The sequence below is a fragment of the Strix aluco genome, chromosome 19, assembly GCF_031877795.1.
Source record: "Strix aluco isolate bStrAlu1 chromosome 19, bStrAlu1.hap1, whole genome shotgun sequence".
NCBI lineage: Eukaryota > Metazoa > Chordata > Aves > Strigiformes > Strigidae > Strix > Strix aluco.
Window position 1 is genome coordinate 8,250,278 of NC_133949.1, and position 24,374 is coordinate 8,274,651.

Below are 24,374 nucleotides of genomic sequence, written 5' to 3' on the forward strand. Positions count from 1 at the left end.
CTTGCATCTCCCCCAGTTCTTCTGTTCCTTGGCTCCACAGGGCAGGTGGCACAACCTCTGGGGTGTGAAGGAGCAGGAATAAGAGGGTGCTTATTTCCATAAATCCTTTCTTATCTGTTTTGTGTGCCTTTATTTGTGTATTTTGTCAGGAGGGGTGTGAGCCCACTCCCTTTTATGTGACTCGCACAATGCAGAAAGGGAACTCAGACTCCCATTCATGTTGGGTTGCTCAAGTCAGACAACCTGGGCCCATGGGGAAATTGAGAGAAGTAGGAGGATTTCAGGGCCAGAGTCCAAAACTGAGACATTCTTTGGTCATGAAAGTCCTTGCTACTCTGAGATTTAGAGAAAGTCCATGACTCAGGATGGATTTTCAAATCAGCTAAGCATTCGGATACCACTGAATCTGGATATCCTACAGCCAGTGACTGCATTGAAAACTGCAGCTTGGTATCTGGTAGCTCTTTCCACTGCCGGTTACAAAGTGCTTTGTTTTGTTGTAGAAGTTCAAGACCATCTGTGGTCTGGAGAGTTTATAAGTTCAGTGTTTATGTCCTGTACAGCATCAAGCAAGCAGGCAGCCTTCGGTGACTGAATAATGTTTAATGAACAGTTAATGAACAGGAACATAGTTTGAGAATACAGACATGGAGACAGACCTCCCAATGTTTTCTTTGGTGACCTCAGTGATGGAAGACGGAGCATGCTTATTAAATCTGTAGATGAGGCAAAGCTGGAACCGAATGCAAGAACACTGGAAGGGAGGATTAAAATGTCAAGTGATCTTGACAAATTAGTGATATGATCTGAATAAAATAAGATGAAACTCATTAAGGACAACTGCAGGGCACTATGCTTTGGCAGGAATAATTTTAACTAGCAAATACAGGATGGGGGAAAGTCAGGCTAGCAGTTCTGCAGAAGAGGTAGAGAATCCCAAAGTAAACATGCGTTAACAATGACGTACAGATGTCAAAAAGGCAAATCCTCAGCAGGGTGGAGGTATTGCACAGAAGTATAGGTTATGGGTGCCATACTATGAGATAGATGTAGACCAGCTGGAAAGTCCAGAGGAGGATACCAAAAAAGGATCAGAACTGTGTAACATATGACCTCCAGGGAAAGTCTGAAGAAGTTGGCATTGTTTTTCTTCTAGAAGGCAAGGAGAGGTGTTAAAACATTTTTAAAAGTACTTTAAGGAATTTAAAGTCTGTTCAAAGAGAGAAGGAATAGTCTTCTACATCCATAATGGAGAAAGTAAGGCATTACGAGCTTAAATTGCAACAAAGCAGACTGAGGTTGGATGCTAAGAAAAACTACTAGTACAGAGCACAATTCATTGGAATATGTTTTCGGATGAGCTCAGGGAGTTTCTATCTTGAGTTCTTTCAGAACAAGGCAGAAAAGCTTGTGCCAACAATCATGTATAATAGATCCTGCCTTCTAGCAGGAAGAAGGAAGAGGGATTAGATAACTCTTGCAGTCCTTCCTGGCTGCTTCTGAATGTGTTTCTACTCTAGCAGGTTGGAGTGTAGTAGACCTGGTCCTATTTGTGCCTTGGCTTTATCACACCTGTGAGAACCTCTGCTTTACTGCATTCTTGGTGAGTCTGGTGGATCAAGGGTGTGTCCACCTGATTTGCTTGTGCAGATCAGTGCTTCAGTGCATGTCCAGTTGGGAGAATTTTTGCCTAACATCAAAGGTGACATAAATTTTTCCCAGGACACAATAATATTCTATGTATAATTCCACTGGATGTAGTGGATCTTGCTGATCTCTTGAGTCATCACATTTTCCATCTGCTGAATTATGTTTCAATCCGAGTTATTTTATCCAGTATATTACTTTATAATACCCACACAAGTGCTTCACTCAGGCAAAGTTCTCATCTAAGGTCAATGAATTTTGCCAGAGTCATGACTTCTGGATCATGTCTTGTACTTCACACAATATCACTGTCTATCATGTTTACTGTATGCTAAACTGCTTGTGTAAGTCAGATGTTTCTTCGGTTCTATTCCATTTTGACTTCAGCTGTGATTGATTTATTCCAGGTCAAATTCAAGAAATTTTCACACACTAGCTACCTCCCAGCTTAAAAGAAAAACCACTACAGTCCTCTAAAATTTTCAGTTTGGCTCAGGTTTGGCTTGACTCCCCAGTAAGAGATGTGTTACAATAACCTTAGTCACCTTATAATTTAGTTTATAATAGAGGTCTTGAACTCTTACTGTTACTAACCTCTTATCCATCTCTTCTAATTTTCCAAGGTTCCTTGACTGCTTTGTTATATCACAATGAAATAATCTAGGCATTTTAGGAAGCTAGAAGGTGTTTATCCAAATTATTTTTGGTTTTAAATGGTTGTATCAGTGACTTCATTCTAACTTAATTCTAACATAATTCTAAAGCTCCACAAGGTTTTATCAACTAGAACAAAGCTGCTTTTCCTTTGGTGTCTTGTTAGTATCCACATGAAAAGTGCACTCACAAAATTCAAGGGATGGGCCTTTCAAAATTTGTTTGCCATGATTCTAACAACATTGTGACTCTCTTTTTCAGCTAACTACTTATTTCTCTAGTACTGTAAGTGGTGCTGAACAGTTGAGATGGCATGGCAGTTCTGGAGCTGGACTCCACTTACAGGTATGACAGTGCTTTTCTACCTTTTTGAACCACCTTTCAAACTGAAAACTTTGTAGAAAAAAAATAAATCCCTCTTTTGCTGTATCATTCCAGCTTTTTACTTTGCAACTGAACAAAAATCAGGCTAAACTTTGAATATTCCTTTTATTGTCTGTATTTCCCCCCACTTCATATATTGGCTGGCTTGCATGCAGTGTATATGTTTAAAGAAATTATAGATGTTTTCACAGAACAGTTTCTGATGTCTTATGTCTCAGGTATGCCCAATGGACTAGGAAGCTGAAAAACACTCCAGACCAATAGTGTTGTTAAATTGAAGACCTGGCCCTTGCCTCTTTGCTATTTCCCCTGGTGCTTCCATGCATTGTGGCTTTCCAGTATGCACCCTGCCGTTCCCATCTTGAACTGAATTGGTGAAATACATCCAAATAAGTTATTTAGCCCTGATTGCCTGGGCAATCTTTAATTAACATGCTTATGCACAGGCATAAAAAGTGTAGCTTTATATTTTGAAATATATTATGTCTGGTTTATAAGAACAGAACTGTTCAGATTTCAAGGGTTCTTTTCTCAAAGCTAGTCCCTCTGATAAATTGAATGGATTATGTTTTTGTTGGCTGTCTTTGTTACCTCCATCACTGTGTTTCCAATTTATCAACATAGTTTTGAGAAATTGTTAGAATATGTTGCACTCGTAAGCACCGTGGGGAGAAAAAATATTCATTTGTTACTGCTATTGTGTTTGATTATATTATGCATATCCAAAGGACTAAAATGAAATGTCATCTTTAATTCTCCCTCTACAGTAGACAATATCGCCCTTTCTTCTCGCTTTCCAAAAACAGCTTGGAAGTTAATTCTTCATTTTCATTTTAAATCAGCCATACAGAGTAGAAGCAAGTGTGCATTAGGGACAGGGCAGAAGTAATGGGAGCCTGGAGATCTGAGCTCTGTTTCTGGCTCTGTCTTTAGTTCTTTGCAGTCTTGAGCAAAGTCATTTGACCTCTGGTCTCCAGTCTCTCAGTTCATGAAATAGGAAGAACATTAGCTTCCTACAGATGTCTTGAATAATTTGCCAGAATCATGTCTTGTCTAATCACCTGCGTTTAATATCTCCTAGGGTCTTGCAAAGTCAGTGAAGGCTGAAGCAGCAAATTTTGCATGCAATCAAAAATAGAATGCCCTTGGACAATTAAGACTTGAAGACTACAAAGAGCTTCTGAAGGGGCTAATACAAGCCAGGAAAATGGGTCAGAAAGCCACTGGTGCTGTTCAGTGCTGTTAAATACTGATAAATGATCTATCCCAGCCTGTCAGGGGAGGGAACTTAGTGTTTGGGGGACAAAAGGCTGAACCAGGCCCCCAGCACACAGCCTGGAGCTGCAATAAACTGCCAGGTCACGCTGCACCCAGTTTGGCTGTGCACACATAGTTGAGGATGATCACCCAGATTAAGGGGCAGGGGAGCCTCAGAGAACTGCCTCACAGTGTTTTGCGTGTGCTGCAGTTTCTGACTGCTTTCCCAGGAGAAGGGTGAATTTGGTGAAGTCTCTAGCCCTACTGAGAGGGGAGACCGGAGAGTAAACCTCTTTTCTTGTTACCCTGTCAGGCTGAGCAGAGGTTTCCTGAGGACTGACTCTGAGCAAAATGGCTGAGTGGTTGAGCATCCTAGGGTGAGTTGCTGGGAGCTTTGTGTTTTCTTGGGGGTGGGAGAAGGGAAGGGAAGACGTTCCTGAGGGTGGGGGGAGACTGAAGGGAAGGGTGCTCAGGCTGATCTGAGCCAGGGCTGGGGACAGAAGGTCCTGTTATGTCCCAGCTCCAGGCACTGAGGGCTTTTTGTAAATAAATAGTGGCTGTTTCTGAGCGGGCTTGGCTGCCCAAAGCTGATGGACCAGAGCTTTTGAGCTCCCTTTGAGCCCGGAGAGTGTTGATCCATTGCCTGCTCCAGCTAGGTCTGGGACAGCCCAGGAGCAGCTGTGGGGCAACCCCAGGGAGGCTGCACTGAGCTGGAGTGTAAACTGCACCTCTGCCTCCTTGTGTGATTTGCTCCAGTGATTAATGACAGCGGCTGTTTAAAAACCTGGTGCCTCATTTGCAGTCTAAACTTGTCTGGTTACAGGCTCCAGCCAGGGGCTATTTATCTCTGTGTGCAGGCTCTGGAGGTGGGCACCGTGGGGGAAGGGGTAGGTCCTCACCCGAGGGTGGGGGGTGAACTGAACCATTTTCCCAGTATCTTGCTTCCAGCTGCAGCATCGTGCAGGGATTGTGTTGCCCCTGAGGGGAAGAGGTCTCTGCCGCTGCAGAGCCCCACGGGGAAGCTCTGGGCCCCTAGGGTATCCCCGCAAGAGACCTGCTTTCAGTGGTGAATCAGGGCTGCCTTTGGAAGGCCTCACAACATCGAAGGTGCGGAGGAACTCCTGTGAGCTTGCAGGATCTGAGGGTAAAAAGCTTAGAAAGACGGTTGTGTCATCTTAAAAATTAACCCCCTCCTTGTGGTGTTTGGCTCAGATGAGTCGCTTGCCCAGTCAGTGAGCTGGGTTCTCCTCCATGGCTGGGAAGGGGACTCTGAAAGGCCAGCGAGTGGGGTCTGTGACACTGTTACCAAATGGGGATGTACAAGGGCTTTAAGCACAAGCTCAGCTGCTGTATAGAGAGGGAGCCTTGCTGCTGGCTCCCTTCTTGGGGTACTGCCTTTGTGAAACACCCACATCCTTCCACGACTGCAAAAATGTTCCTCCTGCCTGGGGCTGGCTGTGCAATTCTCTGAGCTCGGAGCCATCCTGGGTGCCAGGCAAAGGGTCTGCATGAGGGGGTGGCAAGGAGAGCGCTTACATGTGATGCCAGAATGAGCAGGATGCATGTACTGAAGCAGAGATTACTTTTTCATTGGTTACCTTGTGAATGAAGCGTCTTAAAAATTATTTATTTCCTACTTTATCTGTGCAACTGCCGCAGCGCGAATGTGGCAGCAGGCGCCAGCTTTTGGGTGTTTGGGCCACGCTGCTGCAGGGCAGTGAGTTCCCCTCGACCTGGCTCTCGGCTCATCAGGAACACAGAGGCCCTTGCGCTCCGTGCCGGTGATGTTGGGGGGCTCGGGCTCCCCCCCCGGGTGTGCTCCCCGCCTGTGCCCTCAGCGGCGGTGACGCTGCCAGCTCTGCCCAGGCGGGACGGCGCAGCCCCGGCGTGTCCCCGAGCCCACGCGGGACCGCGACTCGCCTCCCCCACGGCCCCGGGGTGCCCGGCCGCCTTCCCCCCGACGGGGAGCCCCTTCGCAGCGGGGTCTGCTGCGAGGCCCGGCAAGGGTTAACGCCGAAACCCCACGCCCCCTTTGACGGAGTCGGACCAACCTCGCCAAATTTGAAAAGGCATCCGGGGCTGAGTGTGCGCCCTGGGCGCAAAGAGCCGCGCTGGCCCCGGACCCCCTGCGCGGGCAGCAGCCGCCGCCGGGGCTCGCCTCGCCGGGGCTCGCCTTGCCGCGGGACGGGGCTTCCCTCCGGGAGCCGGAGCGGCGGTCCCTGTGTCCCGGGCACCGCTGCCCCGTGGTCCCCGGTCCCGGGGGCACCTCCGCGCCGTGGGATCCCGCCGTGACCCCGGCCGGGGGAGGCACGGTGGGGCCCCGCGCCTGCCGTGCTGTGTAAGAGGAAAAGCGGGGGGGGGTGGGGGGGGCGGGAGGAACACCCCATTCTTGCAAAAATGCAGTTCGCTCTTTTCTTGTCCTGGTGCTGCTGCCTGCATGGATGTGCGCTAGGGACTGGCTTCCTCTACCAATTCCCAGCATCAACCCTGCAGCACAACTACCCAGAGCAGAGCTCGGGCTCGCCGGGCAGCGGCTTCGCCAGTCGCCGGTGAGTAAGACCGGGTCCGCCTCCCCGGGGGGAGCAACGGGCACGGCAGAACCGCGGGCAATCCCGGCGGAGGGTGCGAGGGGCTCGCCGGGCTGGGCTGCCCTCATCCTAACTGGGGTGGTGGTGGTGGTGGGAGCTCCTACCTGCCCGCGGCAGGGCCCCCCTCTGGGGCAGGGGTGACTGGGGAATCGAGGAGGAGCTGAGCTTTGGCAGATGGAACCCGCAAACTCCCCTTCCTGCCCCCCCCAGCCTGTCGGGGCGGAGAAGGTCTTTGCCGGGGTCGCGGGCAGCGTGTCCCTGCGCAGCCGGAGCCGTAAAACCTCCTGAACCGGGACCCCGGGGATGCCGACAGAGGGAACTGCTATAGCCCTCGGCTGCGAGGAAAAACTTGTTCAGCTCAACAAAGGAAAGACCTTAATTACAGATCTCTATTCAAGAGCTGCAGCTTTCAAATAGCTGTTTAAACCCAAACCTCCCACTCTTCTGCTCTCCCCTCCGCCCCAAACCAATTTCTTACAAACTTAGTGTAAATCAGTTTTGATTTACTGTGTCTTGCTGCTTCAGTAGAGCAAACAATTTAGGCTTCTCCCCCTCCCCTCTGTTTTCTCTGGGTATTTCTCTGGAGGTGAAACAGCTGTTCAGATGAATGAGCCGCACTGTATAAAGCGAGAGAGTGGCTTAACCTGATTCCAGTTGTTCTTGAATTTCACTTTTTTTTTTTTTTTTTTTGCGATTCCCTTAAATGGGGACTTGGGAATTTAATATTCAGGGCTCGTCCATCCTGTCTCTACCTCTTTTCCTCCTCCCCTTGCTAATACCTAGTATGCATGAGTTATGCTGCTGTGGAGGAGGGCTTATGTTAGCACCGCTTATTTGGGCTAGGAATTGGGATAAGACATCTACACAACAGATTTTCATCGGCGTGTCACAGAAGTACAAGAGTGGGCGCTAGCCTTGTGTCTTGCACGGTTCTCACATATGGTGCATATTTCATCTCCAAGTGGGGGTGGTTTTGTTTGCTGGGCTGTCAAACAGGCCTCAGTCTGTAGGGGGTGTGATGTTAAACTACAGTAACTGTCAAAGGGTTTGAAACAGCAGAAAATTATAGGAGAGTAATGGGATAAACCTATCCCAGCTGGATCTGTTCCAAGGTACCCCCTTCCCAAAGCATGAGCTGCAATGAGAACCACATGTCATTTGTCTTACATATCTATTAGCCTGTAGATCTTTGTTCAGAGCTACCATGCTTACATGAGTGTGGACTGTATCTCTGCTCACTAAAGACCTTCCCCAGTTCACACTCTTGCACAATTTTCCCATGCCTCGGTTGTTTGGATAGCTGATGCTTTGTCAGGGGAACGTGTCCATCTCCAAGTCTATAAAGTGTTGTATAAAACCATTTAAAGCTGATTTAAACAATGATCTTGGGAAAGCTGGTAGATTTTTATTTTTTTACTTTTTTTTTTTTTTTCCAATGGAACTTTGCCATGTGGGAATCTCCCATTCTAGTTTAAAGCAGAGGGGGGAAATAAAAAAATTGAAGGGAAGGAAAAGTCACTGGTGGATGTTTTGAAATAAAAATTCAAGTGCTTAGTCAAATATCACACGCTGAAGCAATCTTTCTGTGTTTTAATTTCCCCTTGAGTGGTGGAGTTTTGTTGTTGGCAAATGCCTAACAGCTTCACTTTCTGATGGGAAAATCTGTGTGGGAAAACTTTTACCCAGCCACAGTGTTGGACCTTTGGGGGACACTCCTGCAGGGTGCAGCTTCAGGTTGGGATAGCTGTGCTTTTCTGGATTTAATATGGTGCTGGAAAAGAATGAGGCTTTTTGCTCTGAAGTCTGACATTGATCTATGTGGGTGTGAAGCCTTTTTTCAGGGGACTCAATCAGACTAGCATAAACTGTTTACGTTGTTCAGCATCCCTTTTGCCATCCAAACAGGGGATCTTAGGAGCACCTGAGTTATGTGAAGCAATAGCAGCTCTATCACAGCAGAGCTTGCTGGCCTCTGCCCTGAAGAGGCTGCGGAGGACGCCAGATGGGGGGGAGGTGGTTATTATTAATGACAGTACATGGCCATTCCCACTTTCTCTTCTGCAACCTTCCCAGTGAGTGCTTTGTCTAGTGACTTCTTGCAGGTTTCCTGGGCACCATCAGCCGAGTATAAGCAGGCCAGAGCCTTGAAAGTTACTGCTGCAGCTCTAGGTTTTGGTACGTTGCAGCACATACTGATGCGGTGCTCTGCAGCTGACATGTAACCTCGATACAAGACACACCATGTTCCTGCAGTTGACTTTATCTGTCCTTGATCAGCAAGTGAAGATATGATTGAGGTGTTTGGGAATCTGCTGGGTTTTGTTTAGTTGTGGTTTTTTGTTTTTTTTTTTTTTTAAATTAGCTGTTATAAACACTGTATTTCTCCAAGGAAAAAAACCAAGTTGCTGGAATCTTGTCTTCCACCTAGAAAACTCAATAGCTGATATAGTCCTTGGGTATCTAGGTTGCAGGTTGTGTCAGAGATGGGCTTCTGAGGCTCTGAGGACTGCTGAACATTTTTTGTGCCAGAAAACTCTGGGCAGTGTAAAAAGCTTGGGGGTGTGTGTGGAGGGAAATTTGCAGGAAAAAAAAAATTCACATCCTTCAAAATGAAACTGTGGAATACTTGTTCTTGTGGAATGTTGCTTGCTTTGCTTCCTTTTTTAAAAATGAAAATTCTAGCTTCTTGTTGGCTTCAATTGACAGATCTTGGTTATTAGACCAAAGACACTTGCAGTCTATCTTTGCATGTGCTTGAATTGCTTTGAGGGGATATGCAAGTAATAATGACTGAAATCCAAACAGCAGGATTTGCTGGCATTGTATAGATTGTAGCAGCTTCACTATTTTGTTTGAAATTCACATTTGGTGCATGTGTTTCTAACTTGCTACTGTATTAAGGCAATGGGAATGGGAAGGTAGGTCTTGCCCAAAGCATAAGAATGCCAAGCAGAAACTGCTGTCCTCCAGACTTGAACATGATAAGCTTTGCTAACTGTGTTAAGCTACTTCCCATGCTGGAAGTAGCTTGGTTCTCAAAGAACGCCTGCATCTGTGTTAGTTGTCTTTGGAATTGGTGTTCTCCCAGCTTAACTTCTCATCCTATTTTCCTGTACTTCCAAATTAGTCATGCATCAAGTCCTTGTGAACTCAAGTGTGGGAGTGAGAAACTTCTGAGACAAGATGCAGTGCTTAGACTGGGAACCTCTTTGGATGTGAGGTGGAGGTAGCTGAAAGAAAATCCCCAAACGTAAACCAGAAAGCAATGTAGGATGATAACTTTCTTACTGCTAGATTTACAGTAGCATCACAAAAATCAGCGGGGGTGGAAGCAAAGTCCAACTATGATAGATAGACCTACAAAACACTTACACCTCAGCCTAAAAATTTCTTCCTGTGAATGAACATTAGAACCACGATGTTACAAATAACAGGTCTGTCCAAGCGAGCATTCTTATCCAGACTCTACTGGTAATTACAAATCAGTACTTATTTTGGTCACATAGTAAGTAATTCCTAGTGCTTGCTACAGCAGTGATGTTTCTTGAGGATGGATATGGAGAGGGAAGTAATATCGGCCAATTGAAATCTGTAAGTGCAACTTTTGATTGCTAGAGGCAGACGTTTCAACATGGAAGGCCAGCTGGCTTCGTCTGTCTCTTGTTGCCACATACATACCTCAGAGCACAGCCCAGGAGAGCAAGACCTGAGTTCCAGTTGTGTCTCTATCAATGGTTTATTCCGTGTCAGAGGGCAAATCACTTTGCCATGGATTCAGTGGAATAATTAAACATGATCTGTGTGCTGCTTTGACCTGGAAAAGATATTTAAACTGACATCAGCTTTCCTCTACTATAGCCTGTCTTTTCCCCCCTGAAAAGCCTGAAGTGTCGATGCTTTCAGATGTTTAGGTGATGCTTGAAATATGTTGTCAACTATTCCTTGAGGCTAGCAGTCTCCTAATAGGTCACTTGAATGGCTGGCTTTCAAGATCAAGATGTCTGGGTGGACCTGTTAAAGGCAGATCTGTTCTTTTCAAAATAGCTGCCTGCATTGTGCCTGGTCCTACAGCTACACATTTGCTAGGATGGAATTGCCCCTCCCCAACCCCATCTGAAGGACTGTGCACAACTGCATTGTAATGTAACAACCTCCAGCCTCTTGGGTGAGGTTTTAGTACTTTTAAGTAAGTGTGGGTCTCTTTATGTGATAGAAGCCTGTTCTTGGTATTAAAAGGTGATCTATAAATCAGTATCCTGATTCATGCAGTCTGTCAGACTGTTTTCAGAACATGTATCTGGAGTTTTCCTGATGGTTGTCTGTTAATTCTCTCTTAACCAGAGAAAGATGATTTGAACCTGATTTCAGCCCCAAATTCTGAACCTCTTGTGGCTCTTAAGTGTGTGTGGAATATAAAACTATACATATTGGAGAAATGTGGTTCTTTTTCCTTTTACTGACAGGATCTTGCTTTCTGAGTCATTCCCTCCATCACCTAATAGTCTGTTCACTGCCTGGTTTTCTATGGTTTGCTATGGGCTGTGTGAGGATGTCAAGCAAACAAACTGGGATTTGTGTCATGCTGAGTCCTCTGTGCTAATTCCCCTTTGAAGTGCCCTACCCAGGTAACCAAGAGGTCAGAAGGTCTTAAGCTCATCACCCAACCCTTGAACTATCCGGTGTTTGTTTCCTGGACTCTGGAGCCATATGATCTTCATCTGACTTGTGGGGTTCAGCGCTGTAACTTTGCAATGCAATTAACAGTGAAGCCAACGGTAGTGTAAGGATCTAGCAACACTGGAATGGCTTTGAAATACCAGACGTGACTGTAGTTACTGCAGTAAATTGTATTCGTTTAGGAAATCTCCTACGGTCTTGCCTTTCCAGCTGCTTGTGTGAATCATTTCCTCTCATGTAGGTTTCATTTACCAGCTCTAGGAAGAAAAAGGGAGTGGAGAGGCAAAGCAATGGGTGGCAGTGAACTTGTGCTCCCCTTGGATAAATTAACAAATGTGTCTCTTTCAATAACTCTTATTTGTTCATTTTCTCAAAACTGAGCTTGTTAGTGCACTAAAATCCTAGTCGAAACAGGTCAGGTTAGAAACTTCACAGCTTTGCTTGGGGGGGAGTGGTTCTGTGACACTTGGATCATACAATATTTACTCACATCATTGTTTTATTGGGCTGTCTCTTGACAAAGAGGGAAAAATGAAGAATGACTTGGAGGTAACGATGAAAGACTGAAAGCATAGAGTGCTTTAGGTCTGCTGGATTAGATTAATGGACCAGCTACTCATGCTCTTTCCTGCATTAGACCTCTAGTATGTCTGGAAACATTATTGTTTTGTAAAGCATAGACTACCTCTCCTGTAGGGTAATACTAAAATTCATCTGACCTCATTTCTGCAATATGCTCAAAGCTCTCAACTCACTTTTAATTAGAGAGATGTAGACAGTGCTTAAATTTACTTTCACTGAGGCATAGTGTTTATTATGAAGCTTTGAGCATAAAGCTAGCCTGTGCCAACTTAGATATCACAAAGACTCTATTAAGGATCGTAGCTGCAAAAATTAAGCATAATGCTACTAATCGGGCTACTGTCTTGCAATTTTTCAACTGTTCATATAGTTGAATAATGCTAAAGTTCCTGCTTAGTGTATTTATGCACAATGTGGCACTGATCTGAATTAGACTCCTTAATACTACTACAGAAAGGAACAAGGATGGGAACAGTGATATTGTTCCTTATCTCCTTTTTAGGAAGAAACAACTATTTGTTGACTTGAAGTTTCTTGCTTGGAATAATATTGTTTAGATGTTTTGTCTGTTTTTGACAAGTCTAATGTTTTCCTCCTCTTGGAAATGAACACATGTGTAAGTAAAGAGTGTGCTTGGGTGAAAGTGTTGCCTGTAATGTTTAGGCCTGGCTATTTGAAAATAGTTGAATCTTTTTGAGAGGACCAACAAATAGGAAGCTATTTCAGGTTTGAGACTCCTTTTCATCTTCCAAAGCAGGGAAATCATGGCTGGCAAAGAAAAAAACCTCTCCTATCTGTTTAGAAGTGGCTTTCACCCAGGGGCCCACACAACGGATGCTGCTGAGCCAAAAGCTGAAGGCAGCGTCATCATGTTTCATGTTTGGGACAGATCAGTCTTCTCTTCCATATTTATCTGGTTTATCTGGAAAAGAGAATCTGCCACTTAAAAACACAGTAGTTGATTTTGAAACCTCTTTGAAGCTGAGAAGGGAAGGTATCTGTGAGCTTCTCTTATGCAGGACTCTTCCCTTTACTTCTCTGTGGTCTGCTGCGTGTCTCCTGTCTGTCCTGATTATCCAGCTACCTTCCTTTGTGCTGAGCAAACAAACCATCTGTCAAAACTTTAAAGCCAATGTGAGGTACCACTAGATGGACATGCATCCAATCTTGACATCAGGTTATGTAGTCAGATGTCTTTTTAATCAGTTCCAACTTTTTCTGCCCCTAGGAACTGGGTGGAAGTGATATTCTTTGCAGTATTTGCACTAGATATAGGCATGTGTTTGCTCAGAGCATCTCAGAAACGCCAGTGCAATGAAATCATGAGGCAGGGGAATATCCTCCTGGACATGGTCGTGTAACCAAGTTGTACTGAGTCTATAGAGTTAAGAACAGGTCCAGTCCTGTTTCTTCTGGGTGTCTGTGTGTGTTGCTGTGTCCCCGCCTGCCTTTTTTTTTTTTGTATGTGTGCTCTAGAGGGGAGTTGGTTTTGACTTTGCAGATGGACAAGACTCTTGATTCCTGCTTTCCACTTCCCAGTGTAATAAAAAGACCAAGTACATGTGGTGGGTAGAAGTGCCCCATAAGGGCAATGTAGGCAAAGGTGTTTTATGAAAGATACCTGTTTCATGTGAGGATAGTTCTGGGGATGGACCATGCAGAAGTGAGGAAGAGGGTGCAGCAAATGCGATTGCAAGACCTGAGTACTAAGGTTACTGGTCTTCTGTTCTGTGTGAGAAACTGGAATAGGATGCTCCTTACCCTGTGTATGTTGGACCTTAGAGCTGTTTAGGCAGCAGCATAGGTGCTAAATGAGCTAAATACCCCCTTTGCCCTGTTATGATGACCTTGTGGGATGGAGTTGCTCAGTTAAGGCACTGCACAAAAATTTCCCTTCTGTCCTTGGCTTGTTTTGTGCCTGGGGTCAATCAACATCTGCTTTTTCCCCACAGGACTTTGCTTATTTAGCTGTTCAAAAGTGTGGTGCTGGGAGCTCTCAGCTTGGTTTGAAATGCTTCTTCTCATCACAAAAAGGCTTGGGGCAGATGGGCTGCTGTGGCTGTTCGGATGACATAACGTCTCCGTGCTGAGTCTCCCATTGGCCTGGTGCTGCGGTGCTTGGTGGGGTGTGGTAGCCCTGAACGGAAGGGCAGACATTTCTTTTTTGCTGTGTGCTGCTTAGCCCTTATTAAACTCAGATGTTTCTAACCCCTTCCTCCAGGCTCTCATTATTGCTGTAAACACAGCAGAGCACAGGGAGCTTTTTCAAATCCTCATTTGAGGCAGCAATGGGTGACAGCTCTACCAACAACTCTCCAGTGTGCCTGTGTGTGAAGGGGGGTTGACATAAATTCAAGACTCTAACCTAAGGGAGATTCTGTTTGTGTTTTCCCTAAAGAAAAAGACATTTTTAAAAAAATCTAATGCCACTTCTCTTCCTCCTGCCTCAGGTTGCTTGGCTTCCTGGCTTTCTTCTTGCCTGATTTCCTCTTCTGCTTCCCCAGTGCTGGTCTGGTTTCTGCCACCCTGCTCAATGTGGGCTGTCTGTCTGTCTGTCTCATCACTATCTTGTGCAAACTTTGAGCTGTTTGCATTTTCAGGTAGCAGTGAAAGTGATCCAGCTAAAATAAGGTTTCTGTTGCTGTTCTAGGATGACTAAAAAAGGCTCTCCTAGAAGAAAACACCTAGATCTGGCTGTCAGTAGCTCTGTATCTCAGCTCTACCTGTTCCAGATTTACTGTGTGGCTCTGACAGAAAGTTATTTTTCCAGCTTTTTGTGAACGGAGAAAGAGAGGAGTGACTGCCAGGGTAACAGGATCTTAGATGCTTCCTACCTGTAAACCTCACTTCACACAGTGTGAGTTACCATACCCCCTGCAGGGGAATTTAGGAATCCTGGGTATCTCTAAATGTAAGCCATTAACTTTGAGGTGCAACCAGGCTATTTATAACATTCTTACACACAGTTCTCCAAGAACTATATCCTTTGCAAATCTACTCATGAGACTCAAATATCTGTTTAATATAATTCTTTTTTGAGTTGAGAAATTCTTGTCCCGGTGAGGTATCACAGCTGCTTTGTGCATGGCATCTGACTTGGTAAGATCTGTGTTCCTGCAAGATTTCTGAAGATCTCTGCAAGATCATCTGTATGGCTTGTTCTTGTGACATTTTTGCATCTGACTCTAGTCTTGTGTGTCTTGTAACTTGAGCTAAAGATCCTGGTTCTGAACTGTCAGGAGCGAAGTCAGATGCTAGGAAGATCATTGCCGTTTTGATGCTGTATTTAGTCACTGGATGCTAGACTTCCTTTTGGAAATCTAGGCTATCCTAAGACTTTTAAAGATGAACTACCCTCTTGCAAGATTCTTGAAATCTGGTACCCTGAGTCTCTGGCTTGGTTTAAATTGCCCTTCAAGAGTTTCTGGTGCATGGAAGGTACAGATAGCTTTTCTCATTTGGTTCTCTACATCCCCAAGAAAACACTGATTTAATTAGTGGTCATTGCAGCTTTGAGGTGAACTTTTTATGCTTCTTTTAATGAACTTAAAGCTAAAATATCAGTGATCCCGGGAACTGAGCTGTCAGCTTGTGTCTGTCACTGGCACTAGCAGTACAGGACAGAGAAAATCTGATATGCTTAAGCTTCAGTATTTCAACATGGCAAACCCCACTAACCTAAACACTGAGGGGGGAGCTGCATTCTTTGCTATGCCTAATCTCTGTATTTTGTTAAACATGCATTCCTGCCAGAACTTTATTGGACAGAACAATAGTGACCAGCTGGGCAAGTGACCCTGGCTTTTCTGGTCGGCAGAGGAATTCAGCATCTGAGGAGTTCGGATTCTCATGTGCAGCTTAAAGTGATCTGGATTTAGTTGCTTTTAATTATCAGCTGGCTGATTCATAAGACTTTGTTTTCCACCCTCTTTCCCAAGAAAAAGACCATTCCCTTAAATGCTCAGTGTAAATTATATAGAGCAGCGCAAAGTCTGGGAACTGAGACTTGCAAGTTGTCTCTCTCTCTTTTCTTTCCTCTAAATAAAATGGGAATAGTAATACTTCCCTTCATGTAAGGGAAGGCTCTGGGGAGTATTTCATGAGGGTGTGGTTAGATCTTAGAGGGAAAGCTACAAAATCCAAAGTATTGTATATGGATACATGCAGAAGTTTATAATAAATCTATGAATGATAATACTTGGCGCTTGCATAGCCTTCCACTCTTACAGAATAGAGGTCGTTGTGCTCCCTGTTTACTGTACCTCTCTGAGCCTGAATGACTGAAATTAGTCTTGGGGAGTTAGTCTTTGCCTGATCTTTACAGAGAAGGATTTCTTTTGGAGGGCTAGCTGAGAGGTGGGAGAGGGAGGTGCTGAGCAGGACAGGCTGGACTGAACACTGGCAGAGGGCTGGATGATGGCACAGGCTGTGGGGCTTTCCCCTCCTCAGCTGCAATGAGAGCTTTGTGGGAGGCTGAATGTGTAACATACCTATAGATGCAGCACTGACCGATGGGGTCAATGCAAAAATGCCTGCAACTGGTGCTACCAAACAGTACCAGCCTTTGAGCAAAGGCAGGTCTGGGCTGTGATGCTGCAAACTTTCTCTGTTCCCATGCAGCATCTGAAGTATAGCAGAGAGCAAAAAGGCAAATTGGCTCTGTAGGATGTTACAGCACTTGGCTTAATGCTGCTGTAAATCAGTGTAACCTGCAGCAAAATATATAGTCTCCCTGCAGTGTATTTCAGGATACAGCACTGAGCCAAATGGTTTAAACTATCGCACAGTAAAATGCTGTCTCTTGGGCCGCTGTTACTGGAAGTCACTAATGTATATCACAAATGATACAAAAATTTTGGATTACAAAGTTGTAGGAATTCTTAGGCTGTAGGCCTGTGGATAAGCTTTGAATGAGTGTGCATTGCAAGCAGAAATAATAGGATCCCCTTTTGCCAAGCACCAGAAAAATACTTGAGTCCTGATAGTGTAATTAAAAGTCTGCTAAAACCCTTTCAAGACCTTTGCAACAAAACCCATTGGAAATTTATTGCAAGGACCGCAGCAACATACTCATTTTCTTGGGTAATGTCCTTTGAAACAATCAAGCTCTCTAATTATGTCTGTCAGGCCCTGCCAAGTGGTTACTGGCGTCTGAACTAGAAGGTTTTTAAAACAACTTCTACAAATGACTATAGAATTTTGCTGAAAGTAAACTTTCAGCTCCCAAGTTCCTTTTGAAGGAGTTGCTCCATAACCTTTGGGAAGCTAAGGGTGAAGCTGTGTCTGTCTGCACCGGGTAGGAAGAGAGGGGAGAAGTGGCAATATGAGAATGGTCAGAATTGTCACAGCTTGTCTCTTGAGCTGAATGCAACTAGAAACTACATTGGTTTCTATCAGACACCTCAGCTGGTGTCCTGGTTGAGCCTGGAAGTTGCCTTGTGCTACCCATGTCTGGGTTACTAATTTGTATCTGAGCATCACTGTGGCCTATGGAGGCAAGGCTCGCTTTGCAGGGCACCTCCATGAGCTCTGATGTGTGTGGTTGTGGTTTGTTTTTGCTTTGTTTTTTTAAAAAAACAACCAAAACCCAACCGACCCCAAAAACTCCCCCACAAAAAACAACACCAAACCCCACACAAGCATTTGACTGGAGTTGCACACTCCCCCCATGGCTTGTGGCTCAGATATTGCCAGTAGTACTTGAACAAGTGAATAGGCTGTTCCCATGGACATATCGTCAGCAAGGGGAAACAGTTCAATAGTTGTTGTTCTGTCACTCCCTGCTCCATGTTCTGAGGTTCAACCATACTTTTTGATTTGTGTATATGAGAGTGATTTCAGCTGAAACTCATACCAGGTCTTTTCTGCTGCGAGAAGTATGTGACATGAGTCTGTCACAGCCCCTTAATTCAACATTGAGCCCTGATGTGTTCAGTGACTTGGCTGATGTATGGCATCCCTATATGCTTTCTTATAAATGGGTCAGGTGAGCACTGTTGTAATAGCAGCTGCTGTCTTTGCTTGCAGGGTGGCTCTATTTCGCATCATCCTTTGCATGTAAATATTTCTCCAAGCTACACTGAGAGGTGTAAAGGAAAGCTCTCATGTATGTGTGTATGAGGGAGAAAAAGCACAAGAAAGTTTTAGCTGTGGTGTGTGAAGGCTGTTTTCATATGTACTTAGTGTAACAATAAACCGTAGACTGTTGCTGAGCAGCCACATGTCAGTCACAGGTTTACTGGTTTGCCCAGAGGAAGTAAAGCAAGAGCATGCTGTTCTTCCCAAACTACAAAAACGGTACCAGAAATACAGAATAACTGTCACCCATCAATAAAATTCAGATCATAACTGCTTGTTTTAATCGAACTTGTATCTTCGACACCCATCTTGGTATCACTCTTCATCCTCTGAATGTTCTGTTTTTGATGAAATCTGTGTAAATAGGGAGAAGAAAAAAGGTCATCTGTCTTTAATGGCTTTGCCTTGAATTTACCACAAGCTTTTGTGAGTAGTATGTGTCTCAAATGGCATGTGGGTGTATCTAGTGCCAGTCACTCCTTTGTACACACAGGCTGAGAATTTTCTCACCAATAACTCCAGACATTCCCACTTCCAGCAGAGTGGCAAGGGATGCTTGTGAAGCCTTTCCTTTTGGAGGTTGGATCATCTGGTGCATCAATTTGCACCCTTACCAAATTTGTGGTTAAAATGCTGTTGTGGAGTTTTCCGCTTTGCCTTGGTGGAAACAGCTCGGTTGCCCTGCCCTTTTGCATTGGCAGGTAATTTGAAACTTCAACAACAACCAAAAAAACCCTACAAACCCCCATCTAATGGAGTTTGCCGTACTTGTAATTCCCCACAGAACAGGGCAGGAATTTCTCTGGCCAAATGTCTGTATCTCTCCTTCAGACCTCCTGCTGTCCCCTCTCTCTTGCTCAGTGCTGCCTTCTCCCCATCCAGTTTCCCATGTGTGTACTCGGGAATGTTTCAAGGCAGTGTTATCATTCCTAAGGAATCTACTGTGCGTGCACAGGCTATAGAGGGGTTTTTTTTCGGCTGTTATTACTTGGCCAAATCAAACCCACTTTCCACCTGGATACCGAAACGTAAATCTCCTCCCTCAAGACCATCTCCTTTCCAAATAGAGGCTTCCAAAGCACCAAGGCACTAAAGCGCTTTCTTAGATTGCTCAAGAATTTTTTAATAATAGAGAAAGGTGTTAGTGTTTCTGTTCACAAGAGAAAGGCTTTCTTTTTTTAAGATTTTTTTTTTTTCTAATGAACAAACTGGATTGCAGCAAAGTTTAAAAGGAGAATGCAAATAATTGTTCTTGGCTAGAAATAAGGTATGGAGACTGCTTCCAAAACCAGTGAAAGCTTAGGAAGACGTGTTAAAAGCAGAAGAACCATTTAAATTGGAAATAGGTAGGTAGAGCACTTCATTTCTAGATGTCTTTGTAGTCTATCTATAGACAGATATTGAAGTGCAGTGGGTTCTGTGTGATTGAAACATACACCATCTGCTTAAGAGTGAGTTTAAAACTTGATGAGGCAATACAGAGTGTTCACTAGCGGGGGTTTGGGACTACTGTGTGCAGAAGAGCTGATCTACAGCAAATGCTATGTAGTTACTTTTTATGGCATTGGACGGATGCAGTTGTCAGAGTGTAAGAGTGGGAGTCTGGAGAAAGGTGAAGAGGAGGCTGCTGGTATAGCAGATTATTGTGTGCCTGTAACTACTGCATCCAAGCTGTATTATATTCACATGGTGCTTTGAATGAGGCTTCCACTTTGTGCAAAGGAAGCACTTTGAAAGGGCTCGTGGCTGGCAACTGGAAGTCTTTTAGGGCAATTCATTACTGCATTTAGATGGGCACTGGGAATGATTGGCTTGAGAGGGAGGCAAGGAAGGGAAAGATGTGATCACCTAGCTACCCATGGGTGTGGAGGTGTGTTTGTAAAGGGTATTGTTACTTTACTACACTAAAAATGTTTTTTGAGAGTTTCAGACTGTGCAAGTAGGAATTTATTAACCTTAAAGCTTTTGAGACATCCTCCTGTCTTAGCTCACTGTCTCTGATCTCTCTCCCAACATGCACTTGAATCAAAACTGACTGTTGTAAAGGGCAAACTCAGCTCTCTGATCACACAACAGATCTAAGTTTTGATGTTCCTACTTCCCTACACATGAAACTCCCATGGGTGTAACTGGAACAATAGGATTATTTTCCAAATTATTTTTTATTGTAGTAACGCCCAGGACAGCCTTGTGCCAGACATGGCAGACATGGAATAAAAAGTTTTCAATTTAAATAGCAAATTAACACACAGGCTTTGGGTTTTGTTTTTCAGACTGATTAACACTTTGAATACCCAGGCAGAGAGGTTTTGCAAGGCTTTGTTTTCACTGAACTGGGTCCTTGTGTGGCTTAGGGATCTCTGAGCTGGGCAAGCTCAAGACAGCCAGCTTTATCAACACAGCCTGGTATTCAGAATGACCTGGCATATCAGTAGAACAGTTACTGGAGAAATGTGCTTTGCTCTTGGAGTACAGGCATGTTGGCAGGGCACAGCTGTCCCCAAAAGTCTTCCTGGAGCACCAGCAGTAGTCTTGTCTCAGGCCTTAATGCAAATGCTGGCTGATGGTATCTGACCTTCAGTTGCCTCACTGAATAGAAGCAGCTAAGCTGACAAATCAAAAAGGGAAAAGAGGAATTGTTGATCTCAAGGCAATATAAGTAGATGGATTTGTCTAGACTGGCTTATTATTTATAATCACCTCCTCCAGCCCTGGAAACATTAGAAAGCTGAAGGGTTTTCTTGCATTTGAGGAAAGGCTGTTTCTTTAGCAGTCTCAATGAGGATGTTGTCACGTCTGACTCTTTGTATGGCATTCACCTGAAACAGAGGTGATGTGGAATAAAGCCAAGCTTGCACACTTACTGCAGCTTCACTCTAGAAAGAGGTCGCCTTGGCTCATGAAAACCAGTTCCCAACAATGATGGGCAACCACATGGTAGATAACTACTGTAGAAAGGTCTGCTGTATAGTCCCTTCTATACCAGAGCCCACAAACTGCATTGTAAGTTGCTGAACAAATTGAAGACCTAGACTGAATGAAGCAATTATATTGTGCCACAGGAAAAGACAAGGAGGGAGGAGGGCAGGTGGAAGAAGTGTTACTAGAAGAGTTCTGGGTTCTGTTTACATGACACAGCTGTCTGTACAGGTATTTCCAGTTGCGTCCTAGCACTTGTGAATCTGAAGCTGATGCTCTGATCTGCTTTTCAATGCCTTTTTGGGCCCACAGGATACTGCTCTGAGTGTTGAAATAGCTCAGGAAAACAAAACTGTATTCCCTTCAATAGAAAAAGCAATGTTTTGTGTGTGGGATCTCCTTCAAGATATTTTTTTCTTTTTAGCTATCAAAAGGGTGTACCTGTCTCCAATAACAGTAATATCTCTGCTGTTCAGCTCCAGGAAAAACCTGAAACATGCATGTTACATGGGTGGATTAACATAATGCAATTAATAGGAAGCAATGACTTGATCGTGCCATCCTAATTTTTTTCTTTGATACGCTCAGTGCTCTCCTTTTGACATTGCCTTTTGTTCTTCTTGTAATTTGTGGTTTTTGGTGCCAGTATAATGGTAATGAAAAACACTGCTTCATTTAGGCAAAGTCCCTGTGTTCCTGTCATGCATGTGGCTTTCATTGCTGCTGGTAAGTGCTGTGAGTTTGGCAACAGAGGGCTGAATGTGAGGCAGAAAGATGCACTGTTGTCTGTACAGAGCTCTATAAGCAAAAAAATAAATTCAGGAGCAGACCCTGTTCAGTCCTTCCAGACTAGCTGTTGATGCATGCAGATACAGGCCCTGTAGGGCTAAGTACGTGATTTGAAGGAGCTGCTGAAAACCAGCAGGAGCCCGATTTGTCCATTTTGGAGAACACGGATTGTGCAAAGTGTTGTTTTGTTATGATGTAATGTAGCAGAGGGAATTAAAGACCGCTATGGGTACTGACTTTATGGATGGTGGAGGAGACTCTAGCCACAACAGGAGCACTAGGAAAGCATAGGATGCTGTTATAGGGTTGCTGACTCCTTAAGCTAGTTTTCTTAATGTTTTTCTCACTGCAAAAGTTTTGAGGACAAGCAGGTGTGTGTCAGTGTCCTGTTTTCCCACCTCTTGCTAATTCAAAGTTAGAGTTTAATTCTGAATGAATTTATGTTGGTGTAAATTTAGAGGTACTGACTTTGATAAAAGTTTGTCTTGTACTTTAATGAAGATTAGGGCCAGTGTCCTCAAGCAGTTCTAGATCAGATCTTCAGAGGAGGACACACAGACAAGTGCCAAATGTCATTTTTGAACACAGGGGTATATTTCAGACAAATAGTGTTCCAAATCCCAGCTCTATACTTTCAGTCACGGATTTAAGGACATCTTTTTCCTTGATCCCACCCCTGCTTTCAAGGTCAGGCTTTCTAGAAACGAACAAACCAGTACTACGGATGTATTGGCAGTATGAAGGTAGGACACCTATCTACAGCCAGGTTATCCAGCTGCGCAAAAATGTTTAGACTTGGGTTCTTCTTTTGAAAGGCTCTAATTCAAGTAGCTTTTATGTTGCAAAAATGACATACTTGGTTGTAATTGTGTATGATTTCCACGCTGCATGGATATTGAATGCCAAATTCCATCAAGTCAGTCTGATTTAACAAAGACAGATTCCATGGATATTTTTGTACGTACGTTTCCTCCCTCTGTGAACACTGGAAACTACTGTCTTCTCATTGATTGCGATTACGCTTGGGGGAAGGAGTAGCAAAACAGTTCAGTGCCTAGAAGAATGCCTGTAAAAGCAAAGCACTTCAAAGGAGCAAACTCCCCTTTTATTTTTGAGCACTCAGTCATGGACTAACTTCTTTCATTTTCACGATGAAGGTAATTATGGTTCAGGTCAACCATATTTATTGTTTGATTCGGTTGGAACATGTCCCTAGCAAACTGAGAGGAGCTGGGTAGTGGGTATAAATCAGAGGGGCTTTATGCTAGTGAAACAGTCCTTGTGCCTTCTCACCTCTTTCCCTTATGCATGCATAAACAGATACATAGAGGTGCATGTATTGAACATGATTAATTTATTTCTGATACTACCTGCCTGCTCAACGTTTTTAAAGTTCTGATCTGCCTTTGTTGTATTCTAAATTTATATTAATCCTGATGTACAGGGTGTATCTGCTGTACAAATGAATCAAGCGTGTGTAATAGACAAGTGTTATAATCTCCAGAGCCCTTCCTTCATTAGTTGCAGCAGTTGGAAGGTGCCTTGTGAATGAGGTGGGGGATTGGAAGAGAAGAGGAATGGTCTCATGGCTGAAGAAGCTGAATGTTGCTCTGGGGAGCTGGATTCCCTCTTTTTCTCTGAAAGAGCTGCACCCGTGGCTTCATACTGTTTGTCTATTCTGCTTCTAGACTTTTAATAATTCCAGGGAGAGGTTTTTCCCTGAACCTCTGTAACTTCAATGGCTGCAGAAGGATAAGGCAAAACTTTGTGCAGTTTTCTATGAATTGAATCGAGTTCAGCCCTCGAGGTAATGCTGTTTGGAAGGTCAACCATGCACACAACAAAGCAAGGAAAGCACAGTTAAATGTGCTTGGCTGCAGAACTTGCTGAAGATTAAAGCTGTTGTGCAGACTGAACTGCATTTTCCTCCTAAGGTAAAGATTCCTCTAGGACTAAACTCCCTCCAGCAGTCTCTGATAATCCACTTTGTGTGGGAAATTTAAGACTGTTATTGGCAACTGAGTATTTGAAGTGCACTAAGCACAGAACATATTGCCCCCTGGGGAAGGGTTATGCTATTGGGAGGTACCTAGATAAATTGTCCCATCTTACTCTGCTAGCCAGAACTTATTTTTATGGCCACTTTTTACAAACTCTTATGGTGGGGTGGGGTGGTAGTGATGTGTGCAGAAAGATTGGAGTTTCTTCCAGTCCTTGTCTGACCAACATAGTGGAGTGGGAGACCTGGAACTTGTCTTACTCCTGTTTGTGCCTCTGGCTCTCTGCTGCTTCAAATGGCTGCTGCTGTCTGGCTTCAGAAACACCAGCAGTCTTCCAGTTTTATTCATTTCCCAAAATGAACGGGCTGTTACAAAGATTATTCTCCCTTTTCCACAGGAGTCGGGGTAACTGCTATTAGTGACTATGAAGTACTCAGTGGGAGTAAGGCATGCGTAAAACATCAATATTGACAACAAGATTACTGTGGCTTGTCATGTCTTCTGACTTGCAGACCTCTTAAAACTTTGTAATGGAAGAGCAGACTCTGCTTTGAACTGAACCTTGCTGTCATAAGCTGGTGTACAGCCACCCCCTTGCCCCTGCCAGGTGGTCTTTCATGGATTCCTTAGCAATGGTCCATCAATCTACAGACCTGAATCAATCCATCAACTCTGAACATACTAATATTGTGGATACTGGTGCTCACAATTGAATTTTGTAGCTGGCTCTTTGCTGGACAATATGCTGAACAACAACAGTGGATCCTAAAATCTAGTTACATGGGGAGAGCACAAATAT

At 44.3% G+C, this 24,374-nt stretch overlaps 1 protein-coding gene across 9 annotated transcripts in view; it reads left to right on the plus strand.

Moving 5' to 3' along the window:
• Positions 1-24,374, plus strand: part of COL26A1 (collagen type XXVI alpha 1 chain) — a 193,570-nt gene that overhangs the window by 9,322 nt on the left and 159,874 nt on the right. For 8 of the 9 annotated variants that reach the window (XM_074845316.1, XM_074845319.1, XM_074845321.1 and 5 more), the window contains exon 1: positions 6,330-6,491. In XM_074845316.1, the coding sequence (XP_074701417.1) occupies positions 6,340-6,491 (152 nt within the window). In that variant the 5' untranslated portion in view covers positions 6,330-6,339. Of the gene's footprint in view, positions 1-2,562; positions 2,647-4,255; positions 4,320-6,329; positions 6,492-24,374 lie in introns of those variants that run through there. The other variant, XM_074845325.1, reaches the window with a different exon arrangement.